Source organism: Sparus aurata, chromosome 1 (genome assembly GCF_900880675.1).
Source record: "Sparus aurata chromosome 1, fSpaAur1.1, whole genome shotgun sequence".
Lineage (NCBI taxonomy): Eukaryota > Metazoa > Chordata > Actinopteri > Spariformes > Sparidae > Sparus > Sparus aurata.
Window position 1 is genome coordinate 13,058,806 of NC_044187.1, and position 13,580 is coordinate 13,072,385.

Genomic DNA, 13,580 nt, shown 5'->3' on the forward strand with positions numbered 1-13,580 from the left:
AACAGGAAATGACGGAACAGTGCATAGAAAAACAAAGCGCCACAGTATTCCACCCCTCCCACACACCGCGCTGATTCGCTAGCACACCGCCAATTCGAATGGCCATACAGCTAGCACACAACCAATCAGAGAATCCAATGGCTCAGACGGGCAACAGCCAACCTCCTCAGACTTTGCATGTTGAATCAGAGCAGACGCTGTCTGCGCGGTCCCAAAAGCTTCCAAAGCAGCTGAACACACCGAACAGATTTGTTCCCGAACTCGTCTGAGTCTCCCCAAATGCTTCAGATGGCCAACGGTTGGCCCGGTGTGTTTCAGGCTTAAGTGCGTGTCCTCATGTTATAATATCAAAGACCAAATAAACCCCACTTTTTTAATGGTTTTACAGCAATGAAACATGGTAGTAATACCTAGGTTATTTTTTTTTATTATTTTGATAAACTTACAAGACACTTCCTGACACTGTGCTGCAGAAAAAAATAATACTTGTGCCATCTTTTTAAATGTGGGATGCGCCATTAGTTTCTTTTGCAGAGAGTATGAAAAAGGAAGACAGTTGTATACGCTGGCTTGCTCTGTTGTTTGAAACAAAGAGACTGATTGGACCTCAGATGCAACAATTGGAGAGATATTCAGAGTTTATCTGTGAATTTTTCTGCAGATTTTTGAGCATGTAGGTTAATGAATCATGAGACGATGTAATGAATCGCTGCACCCAGTAGAACAACCTGTTGATTTTTTTAATTAGCTACTAGAATCAGAGAAAAATTCATTAAGCGCCTGGATTAGAGCGCAGGAAAACAACATGACACTCAGACACCAGGCACGAAGCCATGACTTTTACAGGGTACTTTATGTGGGAGCCTTTTGGTTGTTTTTCTAATGACATTAATTTTCAACAACCGTGATAATGGCCCAGTTACAATGTGGTCACACAAATGCTAAACACAGATGAATTTAACTAGTCAATAAGTGTCTTGCTTAGTCTATAATCATTCAAGTAGCCCAGTCCACAATTACTGCAAGTCTTTGTCTGTGCAATTTTGACTACAGAGCTTTATAATTTGTACAATCAGTTTCATGAAATTTAGACAAGAAATGATGTATGAACATCTCAATTTACAGTTTTGAATTTATGTGAGCTGTCATAGCATTGTGTGACAACATACTGCCCTCAGCTGTGTCCACATTGGTATCTGTTGGGAAAACCGTCGAATTGATGCATTGGTAGCATTAAAATCAACAGTGGGGTCGAATCATCTCAACTAGCTTTGTCAGTTACTTGTTCAACTACACTGTAATAGGATACAGCATCAGGTATGCTGTCAGGTGCCTGTATGCACAAGGACATATGGACTGAAAGGAACTTCAGCTCAAGAGACTTGATGCTTTGATGGGGACAGATTAGCACTGTTGCTTCGGTTGGATCGTCGTCTGCACTGCTGCCTCTGTGACACGGCGTCAGAGGGAGAAGCTGTCTCATTGTAGATAAAGCTGTGTGTGCCTCTCTTTTAATTCTACATAATATTTGAGCAATTTCAGAAGCAAGCTATGTGACTCCTCTGTTTATTCAGCAAGGTCGCCATCAAACTGGTGAATGCACAGCAGCACCGCAGATTCACAACATGCCTTTCATTTTTCCGAAGGTTGCAGGCTACACGAGGCTTAATGACAGACATTGGACTTGCTTCTGGTACATTTAAGCCATGTTTTGCTTTTGTATTTGACAGATTGGACTTTGTTTATTGGCTATGTTGGAAGCTGGAACACTAGTAGCTCTCAAGGCTTTTCTGCCCATCCAACGCTGTGTGATCTGCAGCCAAACACAATCACTCCCACCTTTTTCCCTTGTCTGCTGCTGAGCAGCAATAATGTCTCATAGAGCGAACGTTTAATTATTTTAATTCAGAGGCGAGAATAGCACATGAAGACAGACATCACACTGTCTGTTTGAGGATATAAGCATGGGTTTGTTTGTATGGAATAATACCCAATGAGTGTTTTTATTTCTCTTTAGCAGGACTTTATTTTTCGCCACAGAAACACAAGCTGAGAAGAAGAAAACAGTCGACATATGTTCATCCTTGTCTTTTTCTGCTCGTCTCTTTGCAGAATGCCAAGCCCTTCTCCTCCTCAGACAGCCTAGCGAAGGTCCAGGAGGTAGCAAGCTGGCTTTTGGAAATGAACCAGGATCTGCTGTCGGGGGGCAGCAGCAGCAGGCGGAGTCGAGGGCCGGGGGGTCCGGCAGTGCGAGGTAACGCCTCCTCCACCGCCCGGGCACCTCAGCAGGCGGCAGAGGAGGGTGATGAGGATGAGCACATGAACCGGGTAGTCGAGGAGGAAGGGCAGCTGCAGCAAAGGGTAAGGCCAACTGATTTCAAAACATGACTGGAGTGTAATATATAGATTTAAGCGAAAATGTGAGGATTTATAGGTCAAATATACTCATATAACCTTAGAAATTAACTTTTAACCTGCACTGTGGTAACCAAGGATGAACTTGTATGCAATAATGCTTAGAATTTTTCTTCAGACCTTTCCTCTGAGGCATTGTATTCATTGTGTGGCTCTTCACAGCCTGAGGCGTCGCAGGTTGACGGCGAGAGAGAACCACCTTGGGCAGCAAGCGAGTCAGGAGCCAGCAACGGCCCTCGGGGAGACGAGGAAGTGGAAGAAGACGAAGAGGGCCCTCCCAACGAAGTGAACGGAGGTGAGAAAGGAGCCCGATGGATGTGGGGGGCAGAGCAGAGGCGGCTGCGAGGCCAGCCGCTGGGCGAGGAGGACGAGGAGGAGGAGGAAGAGGAGGAGAACAACAACAGCAGCAGTCAACAAGAGGAGGAGGACACGGAGGAGAGGACAGAGGGAGGGGAGGAGCCGGGGAGGGAGGAAGAGGAGAGGGAAGAGGGCGAGGAGGAAGAGGAGGAGGATGAGGACGAGGAGGAGATGGACCAAGACAGCGATGACTTTGAACATTCGGCGGAGAGTGGGAGGGAGGAGGAAGAGGAGGAGGAAGGAGAAGGGGAGGAAGGGCTGCGGTCTCCCTCTCTCAGGAACAATGTGTCTGCCCCCAATAACAACCTGGACTCGGGTTGTACACACCAAAGCTCTTCCAACAAGAAGGTAAGCACACATGTTTGTTGAACAGCTTTCATTGGAACAACTGTACTTTACTGAAGAAATAGTCCCTGTGTAGACAGCTCACAGTGAGATCTGTGAAGCTTCCAGATGTAACAAAACAGCTTCTAAAAGAGGATTTGCTGTGTCAGTTTAAAAATATGTGCAGCACAAACAGAATTCCATTCACCCCCTTTGTATTAGACGGAAGGCAGTTATCTCAGAGACCCATTCCTTAAAACCTGGGCAAATAAAACATAAATCAGGTGCATAGCTGGATATGGCTGCAGTTAAATGAGCAAATATGTTTGGGTGAACTGTCCCTTTAGGGTACATCTGCAGCGGGCACAGCAGTTTCAGTTGCTTCCATGCAGTTAAGGGTTATTATCACATCACTGCTGTGTAAACGCAACTTAACGGTGCTCTCATACTTGAAACAACAGCTCCCTCTTTTGGGTTGAATATGTAACTGCACTGCACAGTCATGCAGTGAACCAAACCGTTCCACTCAAAGGATGAGGGTGTTTAATCTACATTATATGTTTAAAAAAGCAAATGTAGATCGTTGACAAATTTTGTTTAAAGCCATAATCAGTGTTTGGATAGGATCAGCAGCACAGATAACTGATGATTTAAATAGGGATGGGCCTGGACTGAGAAGCGTTTAAGACTGTGGAAAGTCTTCTCACTCAGTCCTGATTTTTTTATTCACACATTCCCCCGTGCTCCCGTCTCAGCCTGATCCTGATCAAGTTCTTTCCGAATCCTGTATCACTGGCTAAGGCTACTACAGACCTTTTAATATTGTGGGTATATCCAAGAAATAAACCAGGGAAAGATTTGCTGAAGTAATGCGAGATGTTGACATTCACTGAATGTGAACTCCCTCCCCCAATTGTGGATGCCTGTAAACAGGATAAGCGACAGAGTTAGGATCCACATGCAAATCAATAGAAAATCCTTCCTTTATCTATTTATGTAGCTGTTTACCCTGTTGGGAGTGGTCTCTTTCGGGGGGAAAATGTTATAGCCACAGGTCTTGAGGGTTCATAGCATGTTGCTATATTTCAACGCAAATGAAACATTTATGGAAGGTTACACAGTGCTTTCTACCACCACTATCAAGCGATAACAGTTTGTTTACAATTACTTCCTGGTAGAAAACTCCTGCATCACACATTACATTACATACAATTTAACTGTCTCTTTTTCAAAATGATATGACAAAGTGTATACCCCTTAATCATCTAAAATGTTTGATGCTTTTGTATCTCATTATTAACAACACTTTGATTAACGTTATATTGGAGACCAAAGCAGCGGTGAGCATAAGATGTTGTGTAGCAAAGCAACATAGCCTGGTGCATGAAATAAGCACAGAAATGTCAACATGGTTTACTCTATACATCTAAACATTTTACACTGAATCTTTCCACTATGATTCAAATGGATGTAGTGTCAACACACTAGAGACACAGTGTTGATACCAAGCAGCACTGAAGCTGCTAAAGGCTGACACCTACTGTAAGACACTGGCATTCTATTTTATATTCACTGGACAGGAAGATGAAGGCTGGAAGATATCAGAACATTTTGACTGGAAAGATGGTGTGAAGCAAATCACTCTGCTTTCATCCGTACCAAAAGTCACATAGGTAGAGATTCATGGATAAATGCTGAATTGCAATATTTTTTATCTCTAGGTTATGCTGGTGATTAATTATTAAATGCCATTAAGAATTTAATGATTTGAAAGGTACAAACTCATAATGACAAGATGGTCGCTAATACATAAAAAATGACCTTGTTACAAATGCAAATACTGCTTATCAAAATGAAATACAAAATACTTGTATGAGAATATTTTATTAAGATACAAAACAACATTCTGTACAAACTGATATCATTACATTTTAGCCTTTCAGTAGCTTCAGTATGGTGTGTGTGTGTGTGTGTGTGTGTGTTTGCGCAACTGCAAATGAATGGGAAAATAGATTAACGATGATCGCTCTCACACGTAAGAAGGTGTAGTCTTTCTTTGCATCTTGTTCATCAATTTGATCACATGCTGCACTCCAGGGGCCTTGCATTACAAGGCCCCTGGAGTGCAGCACAGTATAAAATATTTATAACTCAACAGCCTCATTGTAAACACTTCATTCATGTTTAGAACGTACAGAAGCCTTTTCTAGGAAATGTTACAATTTCACACACGTTCATGCCTCGCTGATTGATCGCTGGCGTGATGAGTGACTATCAAGGCTGGAGACGAAGAAGCGCTTGATGTTGAAAAGACTCGTGTGACAGATTGTCAGATCTTTCCTCAGGAGCAGAATTAATGTGCTACGGTTCAAAAGGCTCTGATGTGGCACAGCACTACTGTTTGGATGTTGGCGCTGGTGTTTCGTTTCAGTGATGACTGATGGCGAGGCTGTTTGTCGAGTGTGTTTCAGTGGCCTTCACAACACCGGTATGTAAAAGGAGGAAACGGAGTTGGCCAAGATGTTTTCCAGAAGCTACGGATGATATTCTCAATAGCAGTGTGTTAGCAATGCACCAACATAGATTTTGATGAGCGAAAAACCAATAAATCAACGGGCTGACACCACCAAATATTGATACTCATAATGGAAATGTCATGTCTGTTTGTGTATTTATAGACCAATAGATTCCATTCTTTATAAAAGCCTGTTGTCACATGTGAGTTGTTGGAGTATCAGGATCACTTCAGCAGATGGTGGTGTGAATCTCTGAGGAATTAAAGCCTCCCACCAGTAGTTCTTTTTCAATTAAACTACTTTCAGTGGTAAAATGTAACTAAGTACATTAACTAGAAGAACAATTTACACTGTTGATGTGCTTGTACTTTACTTGATTATATTAATGTTATGCTCCAAATAGTACTTAGTAAAACTAAGTAAAAAAAAAAGTACATGTATAAATAGTAGATATACTGTATATATATGCTCGGAGTGGACCGATTATCTGCCTGGCTGATTATCAGATCTGTTATTTGGCATTTTTTCAGATGATTAGAATCAGTGGGTTTCTTTTTTTTTTTCTTTTTTGATTGATTGCTCATAAATGAAGAGACATTGTTCAGGTAGACATGCTACTGTTTTATATGCTACTTAAGGCACCAGAGGAAACACAGAGGACACCAGCGATGATACGCCCATCTCAACAGACAGTAATGACTAAAGCTGTGACAGATTTGTCACCAGCAGACTCATTGCCAGTATGCTGCTCCCTTCACACAAAAGGAAGCTGCACAGCAATGGAGTTTAATCATTGTTGACAAGGATTTTGTCTCATAACGGGGACAGTTGTTTCCTGGATTATTTCATACCTGTGGGGGGTCAATCTAGAGACATGTCTTCCTGCGCCTTTGATATAGATATTGCCCTTGTTTATGTTGGACCTAAAAATAGCATTTAGTCTGCATTTGCTCCTGTGTACCTCTCACCATCTGACACAGCTGTCAGATAGGTTTGTCACGGTCTTAGCCGCCTTAGCGTGCCAGTTGGCTTTGATGTTGAATATACACAATTTGTTCGGCTTTGAATCTTGTATTCTTGGAATGAGGAACGCCGTAGAAAGGGCGGATCGCCGTTTATTGACCGCTTTGGTGAGAAATTTAAAACCTTTTGTAAATCATTTCTCGGCTTATCTGACTTGGAACAATGAAATTCTAAATTCTGTTAAAATTCTATATTCTCGCTTAAACTGTAACGCAGACTGTGCTGAAGAATTCAAGCATGGAAATAAAAAAAAAAATAAACTAAACGAAACAGTATCTTGGGAAACATCGGTATAAGCTTTTTCTTTTGATTGTGGGATGTCCCCTGATTCCAGCGTGTACAGACTTTTGAGGCTGCTTCTATAGTACCATTATATACCATAAAAAACCCTTTTTTTCGAAAAAGTTTTCAAAATTGCTGCACAGTATGTACAAACAGACGATAGATCAGTTTACATTTGAAAACCAATTCAATCAATTGGAAGTGGCAATGTAATTGTTCCAAAACTTCAGCTCCATAGCTGCAAATCCACAGTTTTCTTTAGTGTTGAGGTGTGAGATGCTAGGGATAGACAGGCACCATAACATTGATTATCAATTTATATGACGCTTATTTTCTCAATTAACCAGAGTGGTTAAGAAATGCCCATCACAACCTAGGATATGACAGCTTCAGTTGTTTTGTTTTGTCCAACCAAGAGTCCAAAACGCAATTGTGTATTTAGTTTACAAAATATACGACCTTGACAGTCCTCACCAATGAACTGGAGCTCAGTAGTATTAAAAAAATATCATTTTTCTGTCAATCCATCAAATCATCTACTTGTTCCATCTTTAGAGACAGCTGAATGGCCTAAGACATATGAAAAAAGTCGTCCTGCTGAAAAGCAACATCCACTTTAGGAAGTCACATGTATTGTAGAGTGAATGTTGAGACTTTGTGTAGAATCCACAATAACTCATATAGACCTTGCTCATATAGAAACTGAATGGCTGTCTTTGGGTATGCTGAGAAATTAATGACAAAAGCAGTCATTTCATTAATCTGACGGTATTTAAGATTCAGAAACAATTAGTCCTATTAGCTGATGAAGTGGGTTGAGTGAAAAATTAATTTGAAACCATCAGTATTGGCCTTGAAATTCAAACATGAATCTGTGCTGTTTGTTAAATGAGTCAGTCATAATTTACATTTATTCATGCCTCCGAAACAAGGTCACAAAGTGCCTAGTGTAGTTGCAGTAGTAGTGGCAGTAGAGTTTTGATTACCTCCTATATAAGTTTCATATTTAAATGTCCTGTGTATGCTCCCATGGATCGTCTGCATGCAGTCTTGCAAAGTATGACATGTGCACTTTGACAGCTGCAGCATGTGTCAGACCAAGGGCTCCAGGGTTGTATTAGAGGATCTGTACCTATGTTTGGGCCAAGCATGTGTCGCTCCATGTGGGATTAGGTCATTTATTCATACACTACAGGTGTGGCAGAAGGGTACAAACACCAGTAAATACAGGTGTAAAGTTTTAAAGTAAAAGCGGAGCTTTAAGAACTTACATTTTGGTAGTGTTGCACACGTTTTAGCCTGTCTCCAGTTGGGACAGATGGTGTTCCCAGGCTCAGAATAAATAGGCTTTATCTCCTCCTCTTACTTAACACTTGGTTGTCTTTTGACCCTGTGCCAACGTGCTGATACTCGGGGTTATCCTCATCATTTAACCTTTCTAAATTCTTGAATATCTCCATGAATCAATTTTCAAGCTGCAAACGTCCCTGCAGGCTCAATGTGAGAAGATATCCCTGAGTTCAGTTGTGTAATTAACATTTTGAAAGATACCTTTTCTATTTAATGTTACTAAAATGGGCGTACATCACATGACACTCTCACATGTTGAATGGCAGGATATATGGTGTTGAGTGATGATGTGGCTTGTAGCCATTTGGCCGAAGCAGGTGTAAATATCTGCATACTGTGCCGTGTACATTAGTACCTCGAAAGGCAGGTTATGTAACATTAGCAGGTGAAAAATAATGTAAAAGGTTGTTTGAGGTCAGTGTTAAAGGTTACAACAAGCTCTTATAAAAGTGGATGTTTGGAAATTCTCAATAATCCCATTCCTATTAGATATTCTTCCATTGTTTTAGATTTTAAAAATGAAAAGCAACGTCAGGTGTATTTAAAGTGTTCATAAGTAGAGATCGGACGATCATAATTTCTGTCGCAGGTCCACGCAGTTGGTTGATCGTGGTGAATTTCCATTTTTGTGATAATTTTGAATCGAGATGAATGTGAATATCTTTACATGAATTACTTAAAAAAGGTGTCAAGCTCACTGACGTACACTCTTATATTAGTACCTGGATTTATTTTGAATTGCCTAAGGCTGTCACGAGATTCCTAGAGCCTAGATTTCAAAGTAAGTTAAAGTGATTCCTGTATGTATGAGTGCAATGTTGGTGTTCATTCAAAGAGTTTTAAGAATAGAAGACATTATAATTGTAACCTGAAATGTATGTTGTCCCATGCCTATATATAACACAGAATCTGAAGTTTGAAATTAGAAAATGGAACATTATGATATGGCTCCAAGAGAGCCCTCCGGAATTGTGATGTTCAGTGGCTATCACTGTAACTACTCGAATTTGAAACCCTTCATACTGCTCAGTCTCAGAGACAACACTGCAGGAATCCTTGAAACTAACATTTGAGGTACTCAAATTTACTCTAATTTGCTGGGCTGGAGAAATTTCCGACTATACACTCTGCATTAATAATGTGCAACCAGGAGTGAAAGTTGTTTATATTTTTATACTTGGATAAAATAATGCACGAGAAAAATATCATGTGCTTTAAATCTGAAATCAAGGATCACCAATTGACTAGCTGTTTGGTTTGTTTGCAAACCATAACCAAATATTCAAATCTTAATATCAAATAGAATTTTTCTTTATCGAGACAAGAATAGACAGAAAAGTATCATACCCTTTTTAGGCTCTCTACAGTGCGCTGCTGCCTGTCCATGTTAGAATTACTTTTAACATATCACTCATGACTCATGACTCAGGCGGTATGTGATCCATTACAGGATTACATGTTTTATAATGACTCATCAGAGACATGAGGTGGCAAATGGATCTATGACTAGGCAAAATGACAGGCCATAATGTGTGGCAGAGTGCATTGATAGTGTTGCATCGACTGAATAAATCATTAAGTTATCTGGAATAAAGGAAGTGTATTAATATTGTGAGCTGGGTGTCTGATATGTTAAGTACATTTTGTTTTGACTGAAAAATGAGTTGCTGTACCCCATCAGCTTCACACCTCCGCCATCTGGGTAGATTAATAAAACGATGTTTGTATACATCTGAGCGCCGTCGACTATGGTGTGAAAGTATCCGTCCGTAGCTGCTCGAATGTCCTTGTTTCTTCTCCTTCTTTTTATAACGTCTTATCAGATTTTCAGAGCTGGTCGTATCATTCCCACATGAAAGTGGCTTTTACTTTGTGAACAGTGGTGATTACAAACGATGCGGGCAGCTGCTTACTCAGTGACTTCTACAAGGTTGAAGTAATATTTTTTCGCTCTGGCGTCTCTGTCGCTGCAGCCATAGGAACAGAAATCTTCATGGCATTGAGAAATATGTCCTCTGAACTCCACCTCGACAGTGATGTATACTGCACTGCAGGTTGTTCGGTATGTGTATCACCGTTTGAGATAAGAAAGAGCGACGTGGTTGTCTTTACTTTAGCAAACTTGGACATTACATTCAGCTCTCCACTTTCTTCCATTCACTGCCACTAATTAAATGTTTTTCCCAGAGCAAAGGCAGCCTGCTTATTGTAGGTGGTGTCTCCCACACACTGGCCTTGTCACACAGGCAGAGATGAGCCACAAAGGACCAGTGTTCACATCCGCCCACATGAAAGGAACTAGCTTGCGTCACTACCAATATATATTGGCGACAGTGTCTTTTAATCCCTCACCAATAATCCCTCACTCAAGCCTTGTACTCATACACATCCACAAGCCGGTTGATTTGTCTTTTCTATGATTTTGTTAAAGCTGCAAAATTATGTCCGACAATTGTTCAATTGTTTTGGTTAACAAGGTTAAGTTTATATGACATTATAAAGAGTGTTTAAATCACTCACAACCAAAAAAATCTCACAAATGCGATACATGGCTAGACTTATTGCCTCCGCCAAGGAGGTTAAGTTTTCAACCATGTCCATTTGTTGGTTGGTTTGTGAGCTGGATTACACAAAAACCACAGAACGGACTTCTGCAAAATTTGGATTGAGGAAATGTCTCGGCCCAGATTGGATCCCAAGAACTTTTTGTGTGGACCTTGATAAAGGCATGGATCCAGGAATTTTTTCTCACTTTCCTTGTGTGCGCGAGGCGTTTTTCAAATTTTTGGTTAATTTCTCTTGGAGCAATGCATCGATCTTGACGAAAAAATTATCAGACAATACTGTCAATGCTGTTGTTATTGTTAAACCACCATCATGCAGATGGAAATCTATCCACATGACTTGCTTTATTCACATTATGTTTATTCGCGTTTGGCGACTTATTTTATCAATCCCAGAATTTACACTGACAGATGACGAGATAAAATGCGTCATTGCTTTGAGAAGAAAATGGGTATTTTTCTGGGTTTGAACATTTAAAAACATTCAGCCTAAAGGTAAGTACACAACTCAACAGGATGTGTTACAAAGGTCAAATCGTTTTTGGACATTTTAAAGTGAAATTGTTGCATATTATGTCTCACAAAAACTAGCCCAATGTGTGTATGTCCCCCAATGAACCAGCAGAAGTCACATTGACCAGCATGTGACACACAAGCAATATTGTTTTCTGTGCTGCCTGGGTGCTTTAAAGGGGCTTTTTTTTAAACAGTCTCTTTATTGAAATCCAAGTGTTGTGCTCATTGATGTCAATTGATGCCTTGGATTGACCATGTTTAGTAGATACTTAAAAACAAACTAAAGTTTCCAAATTAGTGAGGATCTACATGCGTGTTCAAAGAGAGGGCTCCTCTGTTGTTACATGTGTGTGTGTGCCCACCGCTCTCGCAAACTCAGCGTGTTTTTTGTCAGCAGCTTTTACCGCTTTAGGTAACAACAAAGAAACATGGACCAAGAGGATTTACCCTGACCTAGATCATACAGTTACATTATAGATGTAGGTCGTCTGTGCAGTAACACATTTGTTGTCTCCATTGGTAATCATGCCTGGAAGCAGAGCCTGGTTAATGCTTGTTAAGAAGCATAACAAGTTTGATTGTTAACGCTAAAATTGTGATTGGGTTCATTGCCTTGTGCAGCTCTAATTTGCATTACATACTTAACCAATATGGTCGCTTAATTAAATTGAGGGATTATGTCGTTTGCACAATGGATGCTTGAAATGTCTTGCAAAAACCTGCTTTTGATGGGCTGTTATTGTAAAAGGGGATTTTGCAACGCAGCGTTGTTGTCCCGGTCTTTGACACCAGAGGGAGGCAGCGGCCTGAAAGTCCATGAGCCACAGGTTGTGAGACTACCAGCAACGAGTTGTTGCCTGTCTCACATGGACACTGTCCAGCAGTGCGTGACAGCAAGTGAACAAGTTCATGTTTGTTTTTTTTTCCAGCAGTACATCTGATGTTTGGCAGAGGTTGTAGTATCATTGCTCGCTGATGTGGGGACAGTGTGGGGGTGGATTTTTCTTTTTTTTTTAAACCACAATTTTTGCACCAAATGCAGGAAACTTTACTGTTAACTTCCACATGTATATTATGACAGCCCCAGGGGGTCTGTGTTGTGCATTTCAGTGTTGCTTTTTCCTTTGCTAAGTCGAGCTGGAGGTCATCGAGGATTTGGAGATAGTTGGCTTCTGCCTCCAAGTTGCATAAAAACCTGCCCCACCCTGTTAGTCTGTTGGCTCCCTCTTCCCCTGGCACCACTTCATATTACTTTGGAGTAATAGTTTAGCTGGCATAAGTTAACTCGGCAGCTCTCCTGCCAGATTAATTTGGTATATAAACTACCTTTTTTTTTCATTTGTTTTTGCAAAAATGTATCATTGTTGAATATAATTCCTTTCATATAGTTAATCCCTTGCATGTTCTATCTTGATTGTTACGGTCTCAGAGTTGGCCATAACAAGTTTGGGGCTCGTCCAACCTTTTTTCTTTCAAGTATTATGGGGTTCACTGCATCCACCATTATAATTGCAGAACACCCACCTCAATGGTATTATCCCTTAGCTAAATTAAAAGGCTGAACTCTTGACTGTCATTAAGGTGCAGTAGGAATATATTTTATTTATGATATTTCATCTTAGCGAGTCTATAAAAAGATCCTCTATTCAAAAAGTCACCTCACGCTCTCAAGAGCTGCAGTGAGAGAGGGTGTGAGGGATACTGGCAGCACTGAACCAGCATGAAAACAATGGAAGAATTTCAGTGCACTTAATATGCAGCTGTAAAAACTAGAAATGTTCTTTGTTTTGCCTGTTTTATAGCCTAAGCGAAACACTGCTTGAACAACAAACATTCACTAATATTCCATTATTTTAAACACCATCATTTCAGTTTCACATACATGGATTTTGACCATTTTCATTTGATTGGAGAGAAATGGTGCTTGCCACCGTTTTGATTTGATGCCTGGTCACCAGCATATGAGCGTGTGATGGCCTTTTATTTTTTTTTCTTTGAGATTCTACATTATTAACTTTTTACCTAATGGGCAAAACCCGCAGTGTCCCCTCTTTCTCAAGGCCTACATGTGCAGTCATACCATGTCATCTAAGTTGCTGTGAAAATCTGGGATTGATTTGTTAGTGTACTGAGTTAACATTCTTGACCTCTGGCTCTCCAGCAGTCTTGGGATGTCTTATCAGGGATTGCAAACTCAGTGACCCCGGCAGTAAAACTGGGATACAGTATTTAA

At 40.6% G+C, this 13,580-nt stretch overlaps 1 protein-coding gene across 3 annotated transcripts in view; it reads left to right on the forward strand.

Moving 5' to 3' along the window:
• Positions 1–13,580, forward strand: part of fbxw7 (F-box and WD repeat domain containing 7) — a 128,628-nt gene that overhangs the window by 38,576 nt on the left and 76,472 nt on the right. For all 3 annotated transcript variants that reach the window (XM_030420188.1, XM_030420197.1, XM_030420181.1), the window contains 2 exons: positions 2,113–2,361; positions 2,578–3,120. In XM_030420188.1, coding sequence (XP_030276048.1) covers positions 2,182–2,361; positions 2,578–3,120 — 723 coding nt within the window. In that variant the 5' untranslated portion in view covers positions 2,113–2,181. The remainder of the gene's footprint in view (positions 1–2,112; positions 2,362–2,577; positions 3,121–13,580) is intronic.